Below are 21,654 nucleotides of genomic sequence, written 5' to 3' on the forward strand. Positions count from 1 at the left end.
CTGGCGCGTCCGGCCCCGCTTAGCGTGTGATCTGCTTCTTCCCCACAGAAAGGGCTTGTCCCAGTCAGCCTTGCCCTACAGACGCAGCGTGCCTACGGTAAGTGACTTCCCCGCTCTGTGCGCGCTTCAGCAGGCCCGGGCGCTGCCTTGTGGCCCTCGGTGCAGGGTCCGGTTCCCATAGCGCAGCTTAACCGTGCCCAGGAAAAGAAGCAAAACGCAGATAGCTGTAATAATTTGTGTCATCATTTTTAAACTCTGGCCTGATAAAATGTTACTTTAGCCTGTAGTTTTACTGAGAAAACAGATTGTTTCCTACCCAGAGGATTTGTTGGGTGAGAAGGTGTCTTCGTCTCTGTACCTCCCTTTATAAAAGTGGGACTTCAATTTTTTTTTTTTTTTTAGTCTGCGTGCTGATAATTCCTAGAAATTAACGTCCTTCACACTTGAATTTGGCCTTTGCCATTAGGGAATAAACCGACTGTTTTCCAAACTATTTACAACAGTAATTTGCTGATCAGAGCACTAATTTAAGTAATTTCAGTGTGCCTTTAGTTCGTTAGGGAGTTTCTACTTAAAAGGCTTACCTGTCAGCTAAATGAGGAGCTGCTTAATCTGTCTTGCTTTGCAAGACTATATCTTGGAGGATCTGTTTGTTGGCAGAAAGATCAGTTTGTGGTGCATGTGGAAAAGCATGTACTGAAAAATAGTTGAGTAGAAGCATGAAATGATGAGGCACAAAATGTGAAAATAAAGAGATACAATATAAAAGAAGATAACGTGAAACTGCTTGAAGTACTGCTGGTGGTTAAACGGTTTAATAATGATTAGGATGCTCAAATGCTAACCCTGTTTCAAAAAACCTTGTGGGGTTTTTGCTTAGTTTTATTTGTATTCTGTTTTGAATTGTAATCTATAGAGCATTTCCAAATATATTTTTTCACGGTGCTTTTCTATTTCATGCTGTGACAGTATTAAAAAGAAAAAAAAATACAACAACCTGGGAGCTTTTGTAGTTTGTTGAAAGAGTGGGAGATTACCTAGCTTGTTGGTGTTCTCTCCCCCTTACTAATCAGCGAAGCAGTGGCTCTATCAGCACAGTTTAACATAAAAGTAATAGAAAAGGCATGATCCCATCTGAGTAGACCCATTTGTTTCTTTTTTTTTTTTTTTTTTTTTTCATTATTTATGTCCTTAAGGTCTGATTTTTCACTAATCTCTCTGGGTGCTTTACTAAGAGATGGCTAAATGGCTTTCGATTTCACGTTTCTGTCAGAAGCCAAAGAAAGGGTTCCTTCTTCATGGCAGTGATTTTCCTCCTCTGTAAATTTGTATTCATGCTTCTGGTGTGGCATTTAAAGTAAATTGATAATAAAGTAACTGGGTGGAGGCTGTATGAGGTGTTTTCAGCAGAATGTCTTCCTTCACCTCTGCCTTCCCCCACTGTATTTCAGTAGCACCATGGGTTCGTTATATGTAAAAAAGTTTCTCTATCAATAGAAGTACAATTTCAGTTCTTCATTGTTTTTTCAAGTATTACAAAGCATCTATTTCTACCATTTATAGAAAGCTTTCCTATAGTGAGCCTGTGGCTCTATTAGGCAGTGTTCATCAGTTGTTTTTTTCCGCTTTTCTTTAGTGGCTGAAACTTACTTCTGATGATGTAAAGGAACAGATCTATAAGCTGGCTAAAAAAGGCCTGACTCCTTCGCAAATTGGTAAGGTTTATGAAGAACTCCTAAGTGGAGACAAACCACATTTTCCTGATTGTTCCTGTATCAAATAACATGCTAAGAAAATAGAGGGGTTTTGGTGTAGCTGTGCATTCACTGTGTGCATACCACTAAAAATGTAGTATGTCTTGTTCTTGCAAGAAGCTTATTTGGTGAAGTAGTTAAGTTTTGGGGTTCTTTTTTCCATGCAGGAAATGTGAAGAATCTGTTTAGTCTTATAACTTGTCCTTAGGAATGGCCACTAACGGGTGTTACGGAGAAGTTTGGTCTGCCCATTTTCTTGGGGAAAAACTTGACATCTCGTCTCATTTAGCAGCCCTGTGTTTAGGAGCTTCCTGAGCCAGGCACTGTAGCTCCATAATTAACTAGTTCTCTGTAGTTTGGACCCCTCTACAGCTCTGCTTAAGTGTTTGCATGCTACAACTTTATATGGTTGAGTTCTGCAGTGTAATTATGTGCCATGTGAAGTATTTATATTTATTTTATGTTAATACTGAGAGTATTAATGATCCCTGTGGTACAGTACTTTTTCTAGAGTGAAGATGTCTATGACATCTTTGTTAGCTATAAAGAGTGATTGAATACCTAGCTTTAATGAGCCTTGTTGAAAATTTCCCAATAATATTGCAGCATTGTGTTACCTGCCCAAATGTGATGGGTGGGTTAGTCGTCTGTTAAGTGCGATCTGATAAAGTGTTTCAGCTTCTGTGAGTTGTATTTTGCTCACTCATCTGCCATTTGTTCACAATTTACACCAGAAAGGTTTTTAATTTAGAGAAGACTTTTTTATATCTTGTGAAACCAACCTTACAGTTAGAAGATTTGTTTGTGTAAGGTTTTTCTTTTTGGTGTGAGATGTAAATGTTTGTTTCAGGTGTGATCCTGAGGGATTCCCATGGTGTTGCTCAGGTTCGCTTTGTTACTGGCAACAAGATTTTGAGAATCCTTAAATCGAAGGGACTGGCCCCAGACCTTCCAGAGGATCTTTATCACTTGATCAAGAAAGCTGTTGCTGTTCGCAAACATCTGGAGAGAAACAGAAAGGTGAGTGCTAATTTAAGTAGATAAATCTATGTTTGTTTGTTTTTTTTCAAATAATTCAGTAGTTTATTTGCAGCTTGGCAGAGCAAACACTCTTAATGCACTTGCTGTTAGCCACCCCTTTCAGTGAACTTAGGGGCTTGGGGGGGCATTTTGATAAAGGGAAATGGTCTTTGTGAAAAGGACCTTAAAAGCATTGCTTGAACCACACATTTCTGGTCCTGTTCTGATTGTATCAAATTAATCAGACTTTGGTAATGGGAATGTGGAGTTTGTAGCTATGGATTTTTTACTTTTCTAAAGCTCATCCAAAGTGTACATCATCAAAAAGTCAAAGTCGTGCTTGATTGTAATATAACTTTCTTTCCAAGGATAAAGATGCCAAGTTCCGCCTGATTCTGATTGAAAGCAGAATCCATCGGTTGGCTCGATACTACAAAACTAAGAGGGTGCTGCCGCCCAACTGGAAGTAGTAAGTCTTCTCTTTCACTGAGGTCTTGTAGGTTTTGTAAACAATGTACTGGGGCTGTTATTCAGGGGGTGAAGGAGTGCATTGTGATCAGGCCTATAATGGAATCAGACAGCAAAGAACAGGTATTTTCATAAATACTCACTGCTAAATTAGTGGAACTTACTGCTGGGTAAAATAACTGTCACAATGTTAGAAAAAATTGTTGTCTCAACGAGTGAAGTCACTACACGGTAACTTTTATAATACTTCATACAAACTGCATTCCCTGTTCTCTGAGGTACTTTTATAGTTGCAGTTACTTTAAAAATGTATTGAGAAATGACTTAGTAGCTGTGGCAAAAATGAAAATAATTTGTAGTTTTTCTCTAGGAAAACTTAGCCAGTGTAGGAGAATTCCCATAGATGTCAGGGTGAGCTCTCTTTCTGAGAAGACTCAAGAGCAGCTAGCCAGGTTTTTGAATGTATAGTTTTGTACTGTTATCCTAGTATTTGTATTTTAAAAGGAAGGATGAAATCTTTCTTTATACCATAAAAAAATTTAAATGGATATACTGATTAAACTGAGGACTGGTAGTTGCAGCTTTGAAATGGAGCAGTATTTTTGGCAACTAGCTTGAAAAAGTGTCTCTGCAATTAATATTTCTCTCTTTCTCTCTCTTCTTCTTCTCTCTTTTTAGTGAATCATCGACAGCTTCTGCCCTGGTCGCATAAGAGCTGGCTGTGACTTACTGAAAGAATAAATTTTCATTAAATAAGTTTGTGTTGTCTCTAAATGGTTGGTGTCTGACAAACTTTTGTTCGTGTAAATGGACAGTTTTCAAGGTGGAGCAGATGTGTGGCTATGGTTTCCATCTTGCTGTCCTACAGTATGCAGTCTGGGTAGTGGTTATTGCTGTCGTAGGCCAGCTGTATGGTTTGTGTCTGTGCTTAAACTGGATTTTTGATCTTACAGCCTCAAGTTAGTAAAGTGACCCAGTCATTCACAGCAAATGTGTTTTATTCATGTGTGGCTGTGCCTCTGTGTGTCCTGCAGGAAGACCTGGGGAAGAAAATAATGCCAGGAGGAAGAATTGGAAATTTAGAAAATGCAGAAAGGATTAGGCAGGAGGAAGGGGGAAGAAGAGAAACAAAGCTGGAGAGATTGATTAGTTGCAGGTAATGTGGATTTGCTGCTTGTGCAGAAAGCTTAAGCAGATCTTAGCCGGTTCCTGATAGTAACTGTTGCTGTTATTTGTAAGTAATTTTAAAAATAATCATTAAAATTTGGGTGAACACAAACAACAGTTTAGCTCTCCTCAGATATTACGTCTTTACTGAGGTAGTTTTCCCTAAACCCAGAGGGTGGTAGCTGTTGTATTGTCACTATTGCTGAGGTTGTGCTTCCAGGTTCTAAATAGCTTTGACCTTAAGAGTCACTTTCTGCTGGAGAAATGTGGAGAACAGACTGACAGCTTTTTCCTTTTTTAGGAGAAAATTAAATTGAGTTTTTCTCATCTGTTGTGACTGTGGCTTCTGAGTCTTGGTGCATTACTTAACTTTTGCAGTATTAAAAAGTTAATTTAAATAAATTTAACTAAGCTCTAACTTTTTTTGTAAATTTTGTAGCTACTTTCTAGATCATAACCAGTGGAACCTGGTAACTCCTGGATTTAATTTTGCAGAAAGACAGGATACCTCTGCCCTGAGTATGAAGCTAAATATAGACTTGTGATTAAGATGATTTTAAAAGAAAAGCACCGCACTCCATTTGAACTCTAAAGCGCTACTGTCTGGTCCATCTTAAAAGGTAAATTGCCAGCCTCCATATGCTGTCAGAATACTTGCTTTCGTTTCTGAAAGCTTCTGGTAATTACTTGCCAGGCTCTCACAGTGATAATTAAGAGTTTTGGGATGTAGATATAATAAATAACTTTCATGATATTAAAAAAAAAAAGTTGCTGTGAGTCCTTGGGCTTTCAGCTCAATTGAAAAGCACCTGGACAGTTGGACTCATTGTTCTGAAGTAGCTGTATGTAAATAATGGCAGTACCAGCAGATGGCACTTTGAAACATGAGTGGTTTTTGGAAGTTCTGTACTGCAAATAGTGCCACCTAGAGATCAAGTGTCAGGGCTGACTGTCCAAGCCGGAGAACAGGAGATATATTTAGAATTGTAGTACTACTGTATATGTGGTGCCAACTGATACAGTGGTTTTGAGCACAGTAGTGTTGAAGCTTACACAGTTCTTGTATTTCATGCTGTTGGAGTGTATTGGTCCGAACATAATCTGTACTGTGTGTTTTCTGGCACTGCTTAGCTAGAGGGGCTGAAAGCAGGCTGTGCTGTACTTGTGGTGTTTTGCCCATCCAGTGGTGCTGAAAGCTGCTGCCCTTGCCAGAAGAAGAGAGTAGGACAGGGGTTGTTACAGTGGTGGGATCAGTCTCACAGGAATGGAGGAGAGGTAGAGTTCCATGTAAATCATTATCTTGTGCTGTACCATCAGGATTAAAATTGGGGACAGATCCTGGGCTTACAGCAAGATCAGATCCAGATGTTGAAGGTATTCCTCCTGAGGATAGAGGGAGAGAGTGGGACACCATATCTACTGCCTGTGGAACTTGGCAGTCTCTTGTTGAAGAACACATTGATTGTACTGCTATGCACATGTATTTCTACTACTTGTATCGCTAAAGATTCTGTATTTCCTGTAAATCATACAGGCCAGCTTAAGTCAGCTGTCTGTTCTCATTAAGATGGTCAGTCCCTTACCCCTTGAATAATCAGAAGAGGTGCACCACCAATTGAGCTCATTTGCCCCAGGGCATGCAGGTTCTCTGCTCAGCAGCTGGTATGTCACAGGGCAGTGTGTGCCTGGCCAGGTGTGGGAACAGTGCAGCCCAGGCACTGGCAGGGGTAAATCCTCCCCAGGGGTGAGGGCCCCTACAAAGCATGATACCGAGCAACGGATTTGGAGGATACAGTCTTACCATGTGTCTGGAGAGGAGTGAGGGACCAGGAGGAACATGGTCCTGTGGAAGCATCAGGTGAGTTTACTGTCTGGGGCTGTGGTACAGGACTGTGCCTGGGCGAGAGTGAAACTCTTTCAGGTAGTTTCCTAATCTACCACACAGCCGAGCACCAGGACGGCTCCAGGCAGCTCGGGACTTGTGATCCAGCTGCCCAGGTACAATACAGGTCATAGCTGTGTTGTAACCCAGGAGAGTTAGTGGAGTCTTTCCTGCTGCTCTTGGTAAAGGTACCATAAGTTCCCTTAGCTAGAGAGATGCAATAATGGGAATAAATCCAGGTCTGCAAATAGTTGCTCAAAATTGATTCTTTACGTGAACCAGCACAAACAGTCTCTACCCTGTGCCTATCTCCACCTTGGCTTTCCTTTCCGTGGCAGTCTGAGTGGTTCTGAAGGCTTTGGGCCCTGCTACCCTCTTGCTTTATCCTGTGACACTCCTTTATGGTTTCTTTTCCCTTGGTTTCACCATCAGGAGCTATGCTCCTGTTTCTGCTTCATTCCTAGCAGCTTTTTCTGAATTTCTAGTATTGCTTTTTTCCTCCCGCAGTATTTTTTTATTATCCCAGCAGGTACAAATCTGAGCTATGATTTCCCTCCTCTCCTATCCCAGTGGGAGCTTTTTCCTGTGTTGTGCCAGGGCACACATGAGAAAGGAGCTCACAGCCTCCCACTTCCAGCTCTCTTGACCCCCGTGGTGCAGTGAAGCCTGCCCGTCCTTGTTCAGAGAGGCACAGCTGCAGGGCCTCTGCCCCCACAGTGAGCCACGGCACGTGGGGGTCCCCTCGGCAGCCCTGCAGCTGTGCTGTGCTTTGCTGCTCCGTACCAGGCTCGTTCACAGCATGAGTTTGGTTCACAAAAGCCTCCCATGAGACTTCAATCCTTGCCAGTGCTGCAGCTCTGGCAGGGCTGTGGGGTGTATGGCAGAGGCCACTCGGCTGGGTTGGGAGGGTGGGTGCTGAGGCACCCTTTCCTCTCACAAAACCTGCGGTGGCTGGGGTTGTTTGCCTTTTCCTGGGAAGGTTTGCTGTAGGTTTGTTTCTGCAGGAAAAAGGATGATTCTTGCAGTCAGTGCTGGGTCGCTGAGGATGGTAAGGAGAGAACTGATTTCCTTCAGGTCTAAAGCATCACGTTCTCCATTGGACATGGCACAGGGAGATGGGACAAGAGCATTCTTTGGTTGTTTTTTCCATGCAGGTTCCCAGTCCCTTCTACTCCAGGATTTTTTGGGAGCGTGAAGCTGTTCCCTCTATTGCCTTTCTGCACCTTTTATTTTTTTTTTTTTCTTTTTCCAAGTTTTTGTGCTCTGTTTGCCCTGACAGTTCTGGCTGTGTGTCTGACTTCCTGTTAAGGAAACTTCCCCCTTGCAAACCAGTCAAGCCAATTTTCTTCCATCCCTTTAGGTGGCATGAGTTTAGCTTATTCTCATTTGAGTCGGCTAGGGCAGCATTCAAATGTAGGAACACAGCTTCATGTTTTCTTCACTTCTGCATTTCATCCTGGAATGGCAAGTCCAGAAAGGTGAGTCTTTATTCTCGCATAACCTGTGGTTAAATCAATAGGTAATTGATGCCACATGCAATTTCTATCTTTGCTTTTGGGAAAAAGGTTGAGAGGTGATTTAAGTATGGGAAAGATTAACCCTGACAGAGATTGAAGGGCAGGCTTTGGATCAGTCATGTCCAGAGGACACTTTGTGCTAGGTATCTGTTCTGAAGGGTTTTGTGGTGTGTGACTGGTTCCTTTGTGGAGGCAAAGAAAGTCTTACCTCTGTGAATTTTTCTGATTGACAGTTCCCATTTACATGTACTTCTGTGAAAATAAAGTTCTAGTAATTTATTTCAAATAAGGAAAATTAAAACATCAGTTATTCTGCTGAGAAGTCATTACCACTGCTGGAAACCATGAATTTCTGTACCTGACAAGGGAAAAAAAAAGAGTCAACCGAGCTATAGTTGTGACAGTCAGAAGAGGTGAGAAATTATTTGGGTTTATGAATGTAGAACTGCAAGTGTATGCTCTTCTGCTTTTTCTGGGGAACAGAGCTTCTAATGGGTGTTTTCAGTTGCATTTTCTGCCAATGAGCTTTTAATAGTTTTCAACTCAAAATCATTGCATGTGAGTTAATCTCAAATAGCAAAATGTGAATGAAACATGTACTCTGATTTTTTTGAGTGAAGGTTTGTGTGTTACTTTCTTCCACTGTTTTCAATGCCACTTACAGGTCATGAAAGACAATGAAGTTAAAAATACTTGAGGGCCGGTTTCTTTCCCTGTTCCCATTTAAATAACAAGCAGTAGGGCTTACTGGATTCACCAAAGGCAGGTTTGGTTACTCCCATGGCTCTGGGATAGCTGGTGTGCCTGGCTTAGGCCAATGCTGCTTCACGTTCATGCAGTTGTTTTGTTTCCTTTTCAACGCTGGGATCAAACTAGTGAAAAAATGTGCCCTGTTGCTGGGAAGTTCCTTCAGTAACTCTGCATCATTTGCATGACAATACGTTGTGTGCTGGTAACCTCCCTCTGCCAGCACATGCCTTGGCAACAGGAAACGGTGCAGCAATGTTCACTGCACAAATGGGACGTCTGTCAATGCCCTTTTCTTGCTTCCCAAGGATTTCTGAACATACTTGCAGTTGGATAAATGAAAGTTTCCCTTTTTCCTCTTTACTCTCTTCTGCTTTTGGGATGAATTTTACTTCTGGTTAGAAATCTATAACCCTTGTAATGAGCAGTGTTGCTGACTGGTGTGAGTTCTTTCCTGTCACCACAGGATTTATTAAAGATTAACCAGCACAGATGCGGTAACTGGAGCTGAATCCATGTGAAAGCTGACGGCGTAGCAATATGTGTTGGATATGACACTAAACGGTAGCATTGCCCTGCAGGGCTTGGTCACTAGAGAAGAAGTACTGGCAGTTAGTTTCTGGAGGCTTGTCTGTGTGCAGGACAAAAGGAAGTGTAGTACAGCCTGTTACATCAACCCCCGAGCCTGAGATACTGTGTGGCAAGCAATTACACTGGCTGTGCCTGAGGCAAGAGGTGTACCTACATTAAAAGATCACCTGAGTTTTCTAGTGAGTGTTGGTTTTACAGGCTAATATTTTATTCCCTTTGAGGCTGCTCACTCAAGACTCCTTTTCAGGTTAGAATTCTCCTTCAGAGCCAGGAAGGGGCTTTCAAGTTGAGTGCAGCTGTCAGGGATCAATCTCTTTTACAGCTCCTTCAAGTTCTTTATGATGCAGATGAATAATTTCCGTAGAACCGGAGCCCTGTGTTATGCCAGAGTGGGAAGAGATTGAACTGTGGAAGCTGTTGACTGACTAGGTGAAATAACCAGTGACAGCCATTAAAAATTAATCAGGTTAAATGAACTTGGGAAGGATCCAAATCTCAGTGGATCAGTTCTGATGGTGAAGGCATTTGAGATTTGCAAGAAAGGGGGTGGAAACCTCTCTCAGTGTAATATATGTTAGTGGACACTGGGGCACACCAAAAGCTGTTGTGAAGTGTGGGCTGTGAAAGAACTTGTTTCCTTGTGAGGTTTTCTATGTTTTGGAGTTCTTGTTTTCTTTTCTTTTAACAATGGAAAAACCATAACATCTTTGCCTTAAAATGAAGTCCATCCCATATTGCTCAGCTCTGCCAGTCTTCGCAAAACTAGGACTGTAAATTGATAAATTTTCAGAAACTGCTGATACTTATCTTTTGTATTGGCTATTCCATTTACAGCTCAAACTCAGGCTACAGATACCTCTTTAGACTTCACTTCAGTAGTTATTCCTGATAACTTTCTTTAGCAGTAGAATCAGATCTGGATTCTTTTGTTTTAGTATTCTGTGATTAAGCCATGCTGTATCTGGAGAGCAATACAAGAATAATATTTAAAAATAGTATTTGGCTAGTTTCAGTCAATTTAGGATCTCAAAGACATATGTGATTAACAAATAAAGCCCTTTCTAAGAAATAACACTCCTGTGATGTGCAGGAAGGTGACTGTTTCAGTGGCCCCAAATTCCAGGTACTATTATTACACTTTTGAGTGTTGTGCAATGACCAGGAGTAGACAGTTGCTGGCGAAAGTATTTATTTTTTCTGGAATTCACCAAATGTGAGTGTTGCAACTTTGTTGCTGCAGGAAGACCATTTCACTGATGTGTAGCTCTTACATTGTACTTTGGACCCATAAATCTCAGTGGTTTGTGTGAGGATAGAGCAGACTATCCCCCACCCCTTTCCAGGGTCACAGAGGCATAAAGCAGTGGAATAGCTTGCCTGGGGCAGTTGGAGAGCTGGGCATGGAGCTCTGATGTCCTAAATCCCAGCCCCACGTTCTACCTGTGAGCCTGTAATGCAGTTACACTTTAAACAAAGATGGATGTTTATGTGTAAATGGTGTATGTGGGGCGTGGTGTAGAGCTGAGCATGGAGGCAGTTCCGAGATATTTGGGGGCACAGACCATGGCACGTGTTCCTGGCACAGAACACCAGAGTGTGGCTCTCGGTGGATGGCCATGGGCAGTCATGGGATAATCTCTTGTTGCACTGATGTATGTGCAAGGTGGAGGGAACAATTCCCCAGCTTCTTCCTGTCCAGAGTGGGGTGGGCTGGGCTAGGCCTTTCTTCCTTCCTCAGTAGAGCACCAGGGAAATAGAGCCAGACTTTGTCTTGGAGCTTTGTCTCCCTGACTGTGCTTTTGTGGAGCACATAACTCTGTACTTCTACAACTCAGAGCAGATCATGATGTGGTCTCCTACTGTTACCTCATCTTTCTGTGGATGGCAACTTTGGCTATAACACAGGAGGATACAAAAAGCAGGATAAGTTCCGAGCTTGGCTATGTTGTACAGTTGAGACACTGTCACTTCTCAGTTTTGAAACGTCTTGATTTACAAGTTCTGTAGTAAAATACTGCACAATAATCCCTTCAATTTAGCTGCGTAATATACAGGATTCCCCTTTAAAACACGGGTAAAGCCTGTGTTTCAGTGATCTCTGGAAACTGTGTCTTCGCTAAGCAATGCATCAGTACCTTCTGCAGCTGTGCAATAAAATTCTGAGGGTCACAAACTGGTCTAGTAAGAAATTCTATTTCAGATAGGGATTCCTGTCAGCCTTGCTTCTGGTCTGAAAAGATCAAACTAATGGGGACAAATCTGAGCAGTTCAATGGAACAATGTTACTTAAGCAAAGCAATCACGTCCTGCTGCAATGTTGTTTGGTATTAAAGAACAATTAGATTTGTCTCCTGAACAAAATTGAAGAGCTCATCTGAAAGCAGCTGTAATCGGAAATGTCATAGTGCAGATACTGGTGATAGATAGGTTTAACAAAACACAGGCTTTGGCTTCAGTTTCTCACAATGATGGATAATCCCATGGCATACAGCGGTTTAGTACTGTTTATGTAGCTTGTGGTTTAGGTTAAGAGTATTCCTTTTGCTGTTGCATACAGACTCACTTTTCTTTCTCTTTTCATACACTCTTGTGTGTCACATGATCAACAACCATGTTAAACTGGAGTATTTTGCCCATGTCACTCACTCTGCAGTGAAGATCAGGTGAAATGGCATTTGGAATGATGAACCTGAGGTTTACCCAGTGGTACTTGCTAACAGCATGTGTATTGAGCTGCAGTCTGAGGTTTTTTGCAGTGGCTCACTCTGTGGAAGCACAAGAAGCTAAACTGTAGTGGTAGTGGTGGGTCATGCCAGAGTCCACACTGGCAATAAAGCAGGTGTGCTGAAGTACTGATGAGGAGGGTTTGCGCGGACTTTAGAGGTACGTGCCTGGATTTGGTTCAGCTGCCAGTATGGGAACTTTCCCAAAGCTCCATCTCCTGGATTTATGGAAATGTGCAAGAATCTTAGCTTAAAAAAACGACTTAAACAGAAACCTTCCACCTGTTCAAGTCACAGGCATTTACCTCTCATTGCAAGGAAGTTTGCTCTGCTTTCAAACAACAAACCACTATCCATTTTGATGCAGGACACAATGGATTGCAGGCATCTCTGTATGGAGGAGGAAGGAGAAACAGATTTGTTACCTAGTTTTTTGCCTCCATTTCCCCAGCAGGGCACTGAGCAGGGCACAGCTATCTGCATCCAGACTGGCTCCTGGTGATGGGAACAGTTCCATGGCTTGAGGAGAGCCAGCCCTCACACATGTTGATGTAGGCTTCAACTTGCTCTAGGGGTAAAGATCATGTGAAGAAGAATGTCTACCTGTCTGTACTTTGGATGCATTCGCTGTCCATCAAGTGCACAAGTGTTTTCTGTTAACTGATCCTCTTCCCTCTCCTGCTACTGACACCTTTGATACCCTCATTTGTTACCACCCTGTGAGTAGAATGCAAAGTTCTCTCACTAGCTGTGTAGGATGCAGTTTACTATTTGAGCAGTGTTGGTGTATTAGCTTGCTGCTGCTGAAAGTGCAATCCAGTCTATAGCTCCTATTGCAGCTCAGTCTGCAGACACTAGATCTGATGTAAGGAATGAGGTTGTGAAGGAGTGGGAGGCAGAAGAGGATCCCTTTCAGTGCACAGCAATCTGTTAAATGCTCTTTACTGTCATGCCAACTGCAGAGTTCAGCTTTGCCTGGCAGCTGGCTGGAGGCAGCAGAGAAGTGAGTGGGTGCGCAGGTCACGTAGCTCACTGTGCTGGAGGAGGCTTGACACGTCCCTGCTCAGTTGGTGTCATTGACCCAACAGATCTGGGAAACTGTGTGAGCTGAGCTCTTGTGGTCCCAGTAGCAAGAGGCTGCTGCTGCCTGTGCCTTCTCTAGGAGACTCTTTTCCCCTCCCTGCTATGTAACCCACGTAAGTCTGCGATAAAAAGGGGAGAAGCCAAGAGAAAGGAGCTTTGGCCCAGAGACGTCACCTTAGCGTGCCCTGGGTGGCATGCAGGCCACAGCCCGGGCAGCCCTGTGAGGGGCAAGTCAAACCCAGAAAATTAGGATATTAGTCTTACACGTAGCAGTGTCATAGTTCCTCTCACAGGGACCCCAAAGCAGTTTGGGTTTTTTTTAGGAGAGTGGTTTTTTCCCTTTTCTAACTGTTCAAATATTTCCTCCCTGTCTTTAATTACTCTGAGTGCTTTTCTTGTGTTAGCGGTAGCTCTGCCTCTTTACCCTTCAGGGTAATTGAGCAGTCATTGCTTTTGCTTTAATTTTTTCTCTCCTCTTTGTCTTTCAAATGTCTACCAAACCATTGCCATCTTTAAAATTAATTTTTAAAAACTGTAGTTCTTTTATAGTTCAAACTCGCTACAAAAGCAAGATTCAAATTGCACTGTACTCCATGGAGAATTGTGAGTGTGTTAGGTAGACCTGCGGTTTCTGTTCTTACTAAAATAACTCTAGTAACAAAGACATCCTTCTTTGAAGTAGCTTCCCTCAATTACCCTTTTTTTTTTTTCCTTTACTAATGTTAATAATTCAGTGTGTAGAAGCAAAGCCTTAAAGGAGAAATAAACACTTTGTGTCCTGACCAATAAGATGGACATTTTTGAGTTTAAATTCCTTTGATATTGAGGTGTGGCCTCCATAACTCTGGGGCATTAAGTGCAGCTAGATCATGCTGCCTTTGGAAACCCATGAGAGGACAGTGGTGTGTGTCAAGTGCCAGGCCTTTGGGCAGTTTGTCTTACCTTTTTAGATTAATTTATCCAATCCCCTGGAAAAGCCTTTTACTACTGCACTGTATATTACATTGCCTGCTTCTCCTGGTAAGTAAAGAGTACTTAGGGAAGGCAACGGAGCAGTAGATTTTGCACAACAGACATTACTTTGGGCTTCAATACAGGGACCTTTTGACCTAACTGCCACTGAGACCAAATCTGTCATGTTTAATCCCTCATGTCCCCTCCGTCCTGGGAGGCTGCAGAGGTGTCCTGTTCTCTGGCCTAAGCCAAAGAGCTTCTGGATACTTACATATAAATAAGGCCTAAAAGGTAAAATTCATATGATGCTTCATCATATATTGTGCATTGAACCTGTTCAAGAATTACTTTTGCACTTTGAGGAAGTCATGCGTTTGTTGGGAGGTTGCCATGGCCAGCGGTTAAAACGAAGGGCTGAGATGAGGGCTTGTTTCTCTTCCGTCTCTGCCCCTGCCTTGCAGGTTTGCCTTGAGCACAGTGGCTTGATTTCTGGTTGTTGAAATCAGGCTGTTTGGTTAGCCATGATTCTTGATTTCTTCATAAATTCTGGGTGTAGAAGTAGAGGCACAAAAATGCAGAGTATTAATTAATAGTCTTTTGGCCCTATTATTTAGTTTGTCCTTGGATTGGCCCACTCCTAATTACTGCCTGGTTACTATTGCTATTATTCTTGTTTAATGAGATAATCCAAATAATCTCATTTCAGTTTCACAGACCATTAGATCTAACACACTTATTAATAAGGCATTTGTGAGCTCTTTATGTCCACTCAGCTGTTTTGAGTCCTTCTCTTATCCTCTGTGAAGGAGGGAAGATGAACTGAAATTTTGTAGTTGGGTAAGTTTTTTACGCATCACTATGTATTGTTTAAACAGCCACTTGTTTGTGTTTGAGGTAACAGACACGTTGTAGGTCTTGGACAGAGGTGTTCTGTGCTACTGAAGGGTGGCCCTTACAAAGAGGGAACTGCTGCAGCCTCTCTCCTGCCGAAAAGGGTCACCTTTCCATGCAGCAGTAATGTGCAGCAGATGCGAGGCTACCTCGCTCCACTGGCAGTAGGATGAGAGCGAGCGGGGACGTTCTCCTGCCGACTTCCCAATGACAGTCAAAGGCAAGGAAGCACTAGAGGGAACATCTATTTTGTCGCTTCCTGATCTTTTTAGCCAGAGTATTTACCCGTGCTGCCAATTACGTGTTCTTCACAGGTCTCCCCAGAGTGTGCCAGTCACAGACACATGCCCCATGCCTCATTGGCTGTTTTTAAGTTCCTCGCTGGTGAGATGTGCCTCAGAAACAGGAGGTGTGGATCAGGTACATCTGGCAGGAGGCACAGGTGTGCCCTTGGTTGGAGTGTTTGCAGTGTCCTGTTACCCCACGCATCTCCCATCAATGCCAATGCCTAAGCTTGCTCTCTAACACTGGCTTGGATTCTGCGTTTGCTTAGAGCTAGTAGAGGGGTGCTTGGGTAGCTCTGTGTTTGTTGGGGCCATGTTATTTAAAACAATGAAAATGCTCCAAAGAATTTAAATAAATGGGTGTGTGTGGCTGAGCTTTTGTGCCAACAATGAAAAAAGTTACCGTTTTCACACGTATAGAATTAAATGCAAAGAGTAACAAATACTATGCTGCTTTCAATAGTGATCCTGTAACTCTGGGTGGTGTGCATTCTTCTGGTTATGTCAGCAGGCTGCTAAGTGTGAGTCCTGGTGCTGAAACTGTCTCAGTTTGTCACTGCAGTTTGGAGACAGGCATACGTTGCTGACTCAGAACCGCAATTGAATGGTGAAATGACTAAAGGAAAAAGGTTAGAAAAATCAACCCTGTTTCATCGTTAGACAAACTGGCATGGGCTGTCCAAGCAGCTGAGGGTGCCATCTCTTCTGTGAGGTGCTTCTCCCTGCTATGTGACTGCGTAAGTCTGTGATATAAGTGGAAAGAGAGCTGCTAGAAACAGCTGTGGGCTGGAGGCTTTGCCCTGGCAAACCATGCGTGACACACAGGCCACGGCCCGTAGTTCTTTTAAAGCTGAAACTTGCTATAAAGGCAAGATCCAAACCACACTGTCCCAAACAGCTGATGAATTGTCCGTGTCCAGTGAAGCCATTCTTCAAAAAACTCCATCTGCTCTACTCTGATCACTGTGGGCCTGTCTTACCACTAGAACACTGAAGTTCAGCTCAAAGCCAGCCCTCTAAGCAGCCTGCCTTCACATGCAAAAGCCTTTAGCCTGGTTAAGTGTTAGCTCTTTGTAAGGAAATGTGTCTTGAGGCTCGCTTAACAGCTGCAGTGGGGACAACACAGGCTGTGGGTTTCCCATTTGATACCAGTGCTGCTCAAGCAAGATTTATCAGTCTCCTCTTCGGGCCCCTTTTCCTACCCTTCCACTCCCTTTGCTGTAGTGTCAGCAAGTTACTGATGCAGCAGGGTGGTAAGCGGGAATCAGAGTAATATAATTCGGGAAGGAAGAAAAATAATTACAAAACAAGTTGGGGGTTTATTTGAATGATATTATAATTTAAAAAAAAAATCTTTTAAAACCAGAGTTCTTGGATGTGGTTTACCCTACTGCTGCACAAACAGCTATGTCAGACAGCGGAGCAAGGGTAGGAGCACATCTCTGCACAAAGGCGACAGGGATTGTACAAGATTTGTTGTCACATTTGATGGCAGGGCCAGCAAACACGATGAGCTAATGCCATCTGCATGTGCATTACAGTGCTGTCACCCCAGTTATGCCAGTGCAGCTGGCTGCAGGGTTGCATTCGGAGTCACTTGGAGCAGGTTCCCGGCACAACGATCATGTATGTATGTCAGTGCTGTGAAAACCTCCACATGAACCACCCTATGGCATGGTGCAGCTGGAGCAGCGTTCCTAACTCTCCTTGCACGCTCACTTGAAGAGCAGGGAATGAGTTTGAGGGTGGATAATCTGAGCTAACACTGCAGTGAAAACAAGCCCCTTACTTCAGATATCACTAAAGACTCTTCTGCCTTCCCAAACCTCTGACTTCACTGTCCTTTAACAGCAGCCGGCATTCTGGCACCGACTACAACAGGGAAAATTAATTGCTCTGTAATGACAAGCCTCCTCTCAGAAACCAGCCTTCTGTTCCGTGTAAATGAACGGCAATCTGCAGCCTATCAACAGACCATTTCCTTTGGGGAAACAGCCTTGCAGATCTCTTCCCCTTTACCCTACTGAGCTACTGACTATTGGCATCTCTTCCTACCTCAAGATCTGCTGTATTGCTGCACAATCTTTTTTCTCTTAATTAATTTCTTTCAGCTCTGTCAGGATACAGGGTAATTAAATGCTTCAGTATCTTGTCATAAAAATGCCACTTTTCAGAGGAATTGTCTTAATGAGCCTGTTTTTCAGTATAGCAGAGGCTCATCTATTAGTCCAGTGTATATTTTTAGAGCATGGCATTAGTTAGAAGAGCCCATTAGATCGTTATGCATGTGGCTGAATCAGCAAACTTTATCTGCTGCTATCCTGTCAAAGCAATAACGTTAACGTTATCAAAGTGATTAAAAGCCATTCATTCATTTTGCATCTGAGTTGACAAGTTCATTCCTGTAGAGGCATGCCATATGAAGTTCTAAGAAAGGAAATCTAAATGCTCATCATATCGCTCAACCTAAAGATCTACCAGCGTGTGACAGATGCAATCAAAACATGACAACTGGGTGACATACAGGGTACCTGTGTTCTGTTGTGTGGTGGGTTGTCACTGGCAAAGCAACATCAGTCTTAGCCTGGTACCCTTTTTTAAGGATGTACATCTATATGTGGTGAGTTTAAAAAGTTGTGTGTTGAACAGGGCAGGGTTTCCACGAGAGACATTGTCCTTCAACTCTGGATCACACTCCTGAAACTTCAGAGCAATGATAGTGCTGCTGGTCTTTCCTTGCAGGGGCTCCTGGGATGTGTTTGGCCAGTTGGTTCCCTGGCTCTTCGGTCCCCCGGGGCAGCTGGTGAGGGCTGGGTACTTCAGGTGTGGGTTTGGCCTTGGCAAGAGGGTGGTGTTTGTCCAGTGTTACACTTATACTGAGCAGAAGTTACAGGAAGGATAAACCAGCATTGACATCAGTGTCACGACCTTTCTGAAAAAGCTGGTCAGAAAGTTTCAATTCCTAGGGGCCGCCCTGGGGAAACTGCTCAATTAACTTGATTGCATCTAGCCAGGGTCAAGCCACTACAATTGCAAAAGGTGCAGCATATGCAAATACTTTCTGTGGATAGGGTGTGACTGTAAAATGCTGGAAGTTGGAAGATCAGTCAGTGTGTCTGAGACTGGAGTGACAAAATACCTGTTGGGCACTGTGGGAGATTTGCATGTGGAGGGCTCTGTTTTCCACTAACGAATGTAAAGCAGCTTTGAGTTCTGCAAGTCAAATCATTTGAGAAGGAAGGAAAAGGCAGGGGATGGGGAAAGGCAAGCCATTACTTGGTAAAAATCCATCACCTGCTCTCACTAGTGATCCCACCTGCTCAGTTCTGATCAGTACATGAATGTATTGAATTGCATTCGGAAAAAAAACCCCCAATAATGATCCAGTGAGTTATCACACCAGAGTACATACATTTAGTGACTTTTTTCCTGTTGTGGATCAGCACAACCGTGCTGATTTCAGTGTGACCCTTTATTCTTGATTAATTTTAGTGCCATGAGTCTGTTCTGAAGTGTCACTAACACTGTAGGTCTGTTTTAAATGAATGTCTTATGATTCCATCTCTGTGAATGTGAGTGTCAGACTTTTTTGCTTGGGTATGCCTGTTCAAGGGATGTTTGCCCTTTTAATGGTCGTTATGCATGTTATGCACAATTTATTTTGAAGAAAATGAAAGAAAATTAAGAAAACCAACCTTATTTATTCTGGCATTTTTAACATGCAAAGAAAAAAAGTAGCAAAGCTGCTGGTTGATGTTCATGCAGGGAACATGCAGTAGGGCATCAGTGGTATTCTCAGCCCATGAAGATAAAAATCCATAGAAACTGGGGGTAATCTACACACTTTAGATATGTAACTACAAACTGCAGCCTGGGAATCTTTCCCATTTGTAGACATGAACTTCCTAGACACTCGGCCAGAGACCTCCTGCTCATTGAATTTGTGTCCTCATTGTCACTCTTGAAGTCAAGAAAATTAATGCTTGAAGCTGTTTACTTAATTATCTTCACTAGCTAATATGAATCGTGCCTGGGAAACAATAATTTTTACTGATTTTGAGGAAAAAATTAGGAAGTGGCTGACTTACAAATAAATGGTGAATTCAAATCATCAGATAACTGAGAGTTAAAAGAAGCAATGACGTTTCATTTTGAGGAGTGAGATTTTAATTTCTGACAGGCATTTGAAAATGGGCAGCATGGTTGTTAGGTTTGGTCTGCTAAATGCATCTCAGCAGAACAGGCTGGAAAAGAGAATTGCAATAGCAGTGCTTTCTGCACAAAATCTTGGCATTGATACTAAGCATGAGGATGAACACCTGAATATTTTATATCTGGGAAAGCAAATATAATTGTATGTTGTTGCTTTTTGACACTTATCTATCAAAAATCTGAGCATCCATTTTTATTGGAGATTTGTTTTGTATATACCCTTTGACAACTGGATTGTATTATAGCTAAATTGTGGTATGTGGAGCACGGATCAATTATTTCACTTTAAGTGTCTGCCACAAGAGAGCAGTGTTGGTGTAATAAGCTAGGAGAGTGTGCCTCTGGTATCTTAATTCTTCCATCAAAATGTACACTGAGTACTGCAAGAGAAATTCAAATACAGTACAATAAATCTGCTGGGAGCTCAGAAGGATTAAGGGATAAAAATAATGAATGATGCCTAATTTCAGGTATTGAATCTCAAGTTTCTTAGAAACATAATTGACGACTCTAGAATCTGCAAAATTTCAAGGGGTTTATATAAATTTCATCACACTACTGATAATCTAAAGATGTTTGTTCCCAAATTTGCCAGTGTAAGTCCATTGAAACCAGTACTGTTTCAGTGCTACACCTGAGGCTATAATTTGGCGTATTTGTGTATGGAACAGCCAGTTCTTCCCCTCTGCAGGAAACACAGCTTCCACCGAGTGCACTGGGAGGTGCAGATTGCTCCAGCCTTTTCAGAGCTGGGTCTAAGCTCTGTGGAGTTGCAGGCTGGGAGTTCTCTGTGGATAAGTTGTATGCTGGATCGAGGTTATTAGCCCTCAGAGTTTGCTTCATTTTTGAACATGTAACTGAACTGCTGGTGGAGAAGCTCAAAACCGCTGCTCCGCTGCAGATGCCCAAATCCCCGTTATACTAAACAATTCAGACTGTGCCAGTAGACTCAGGGCTCTCTACGCTTTCCTGGCTGGAGACCAGAGCTACAGCAGTACTTGAAACATTACAGCCAATTTCCCCTCAAAAAAAGAAAAAAAATAATAAAAAAATTTGATAAATTTGTATGGATTAGTTTGGAGTAATGAACCTTAATTTGTGTGCAGTTTCTTCAGGAAAATCTGTCTCAATATTGAAAAAAACCCCTGAATTCAGATCTTGATCAAATTACTCATTTTCACTGAAAGGTATTAAAAATCTCTTTCTATCACCAAAATTTGATACTAACTTTTGTAAAGCATGTGCCTGATAGTTCCTGACTTGAAAGCCTGGAGTCTGATTTTAAAACTGCCACTTCACTAAGAGCTGTCAATGATCTGTTCCCATGTGATAGAAAACTTGCTATCTAAAAATGACAAGGCAAGTATGTGTCAAAATGAGATCCAACAGAAGCCAGGCTAAGGCCTAAGAAAACAGGATGGATTACTTTGAAGACAAGATGTGTTTAAAGGAGGAAAGGTTGTAGATCAGGAGAAGTTGCTAGGGAAAAAAAAAAGATGAAAAATGATGCAGTAATGGGGCAATGCTTTAAACTTGAAATAAGTGGGAGAGATATAGTAGAGTGCATTATCTCTTGGTACAATAAAATGCTGAACTTAGCAGAAACAGATCAGTAGATAATTTGATCCATTTGGAGGAGACCAACAAAAGCTGTTGGGTGAGAGAAGAGAAAATTATGGGAGAGCATGACTGTACTATGTCAAGGTATAGTGGGCTAGACTGGTCGCTGGCCTATCTCCAGATATCTGCTACTGGATGCTTAGGAAGGGGTAGCAGATGCTATGTGACAAGTTTGTGATTACTTTTCTCCTGCTTTACTGTTAGTTTTTAGAAGACAAATAGGGAGAAGGGGTCACAGTATGCAGTAGTATCTTGTAGGTGAGACTGAGAGCTGGAATAAAGTGTATCTGAACTGATTAGCCAAATTAGTGCACTTGCTAAAGTAGCCAAAGCTGAGCTTCGTTTTGAATTAAAAATAGTTGTCTTATCTAAATATGTCATGTTTCTCCTATGCCTTGCACTTCCGAAATGTTATCACAGCTGCAGTGTCCTGCATCCTAAATTTAGAACCATTCATCCTACTGAATTTTCCAGTACAGTGGATGGATGCAGCAGCTTTTTTAGAAACTAGAAAATAAAAAGGTTAAGAATAACATAATGCAGAGCCGCCATACTGACATATCTGTGCTTAATCTTCAGGGGCTGTTACTGTCTTTAGTTCGGTTCTTATTTTAAGTAATGATTATACAAAATGTGTAGGGATTTTACAGTGTCTGAATTATCAGTGATGGTTCTGCGTTTTTCTAGCATACAGACAAGTGTCCTTGACACCCCTTTTGTAAAACAGTGTATTTAGCTATA

General features: G+C 42.3%; 1 protein-coding gene across 1 annotated transcript; it reads left to right on the forward strand.

The window, feature by feature from the left end:
• Positions 1 to 4: 4 nt before the first annotated feature.
• RPS13 (ribosomal protein S13) lies at positions 5 to 3,993 on the forward strand (the record flags this gene model as incomplete). Its single annotated transcript, XM_010170304.1, has 5 exons — positions 5 to 97; positions 1,637 to 1,715; positions 2,605 to 2,774; positions 3,143 to 3,243; positions 3,921 to 3,993. Coding segments are annotated over 5 exons (477 nt in total), but the record flags the coding sequence as incomplete, so codon positions are not given.
• Between the last annotated feature and the right edge of the window lie 17,661 nt (positions 3,994 to 21,654).

The sequence above is a fragment of the Antrostomus carolinensis genome, unplaced genomic scaffold, assembly GCF_000700745.2.
Source record: "Antrostomus carolinensis isolate BGI_N321 unplaced genomic scaffold, ASM70074v2 scaffold15036, whole genome shotgun sequence".
Classification (NCBI taxonomy): domain Eukaryota; kingdom Metazoa; phylum Chordata; class Aves; order Caprimulgiformes; family Caprimulgidae; genus Antrostomus; species Antrostomus carolinensis.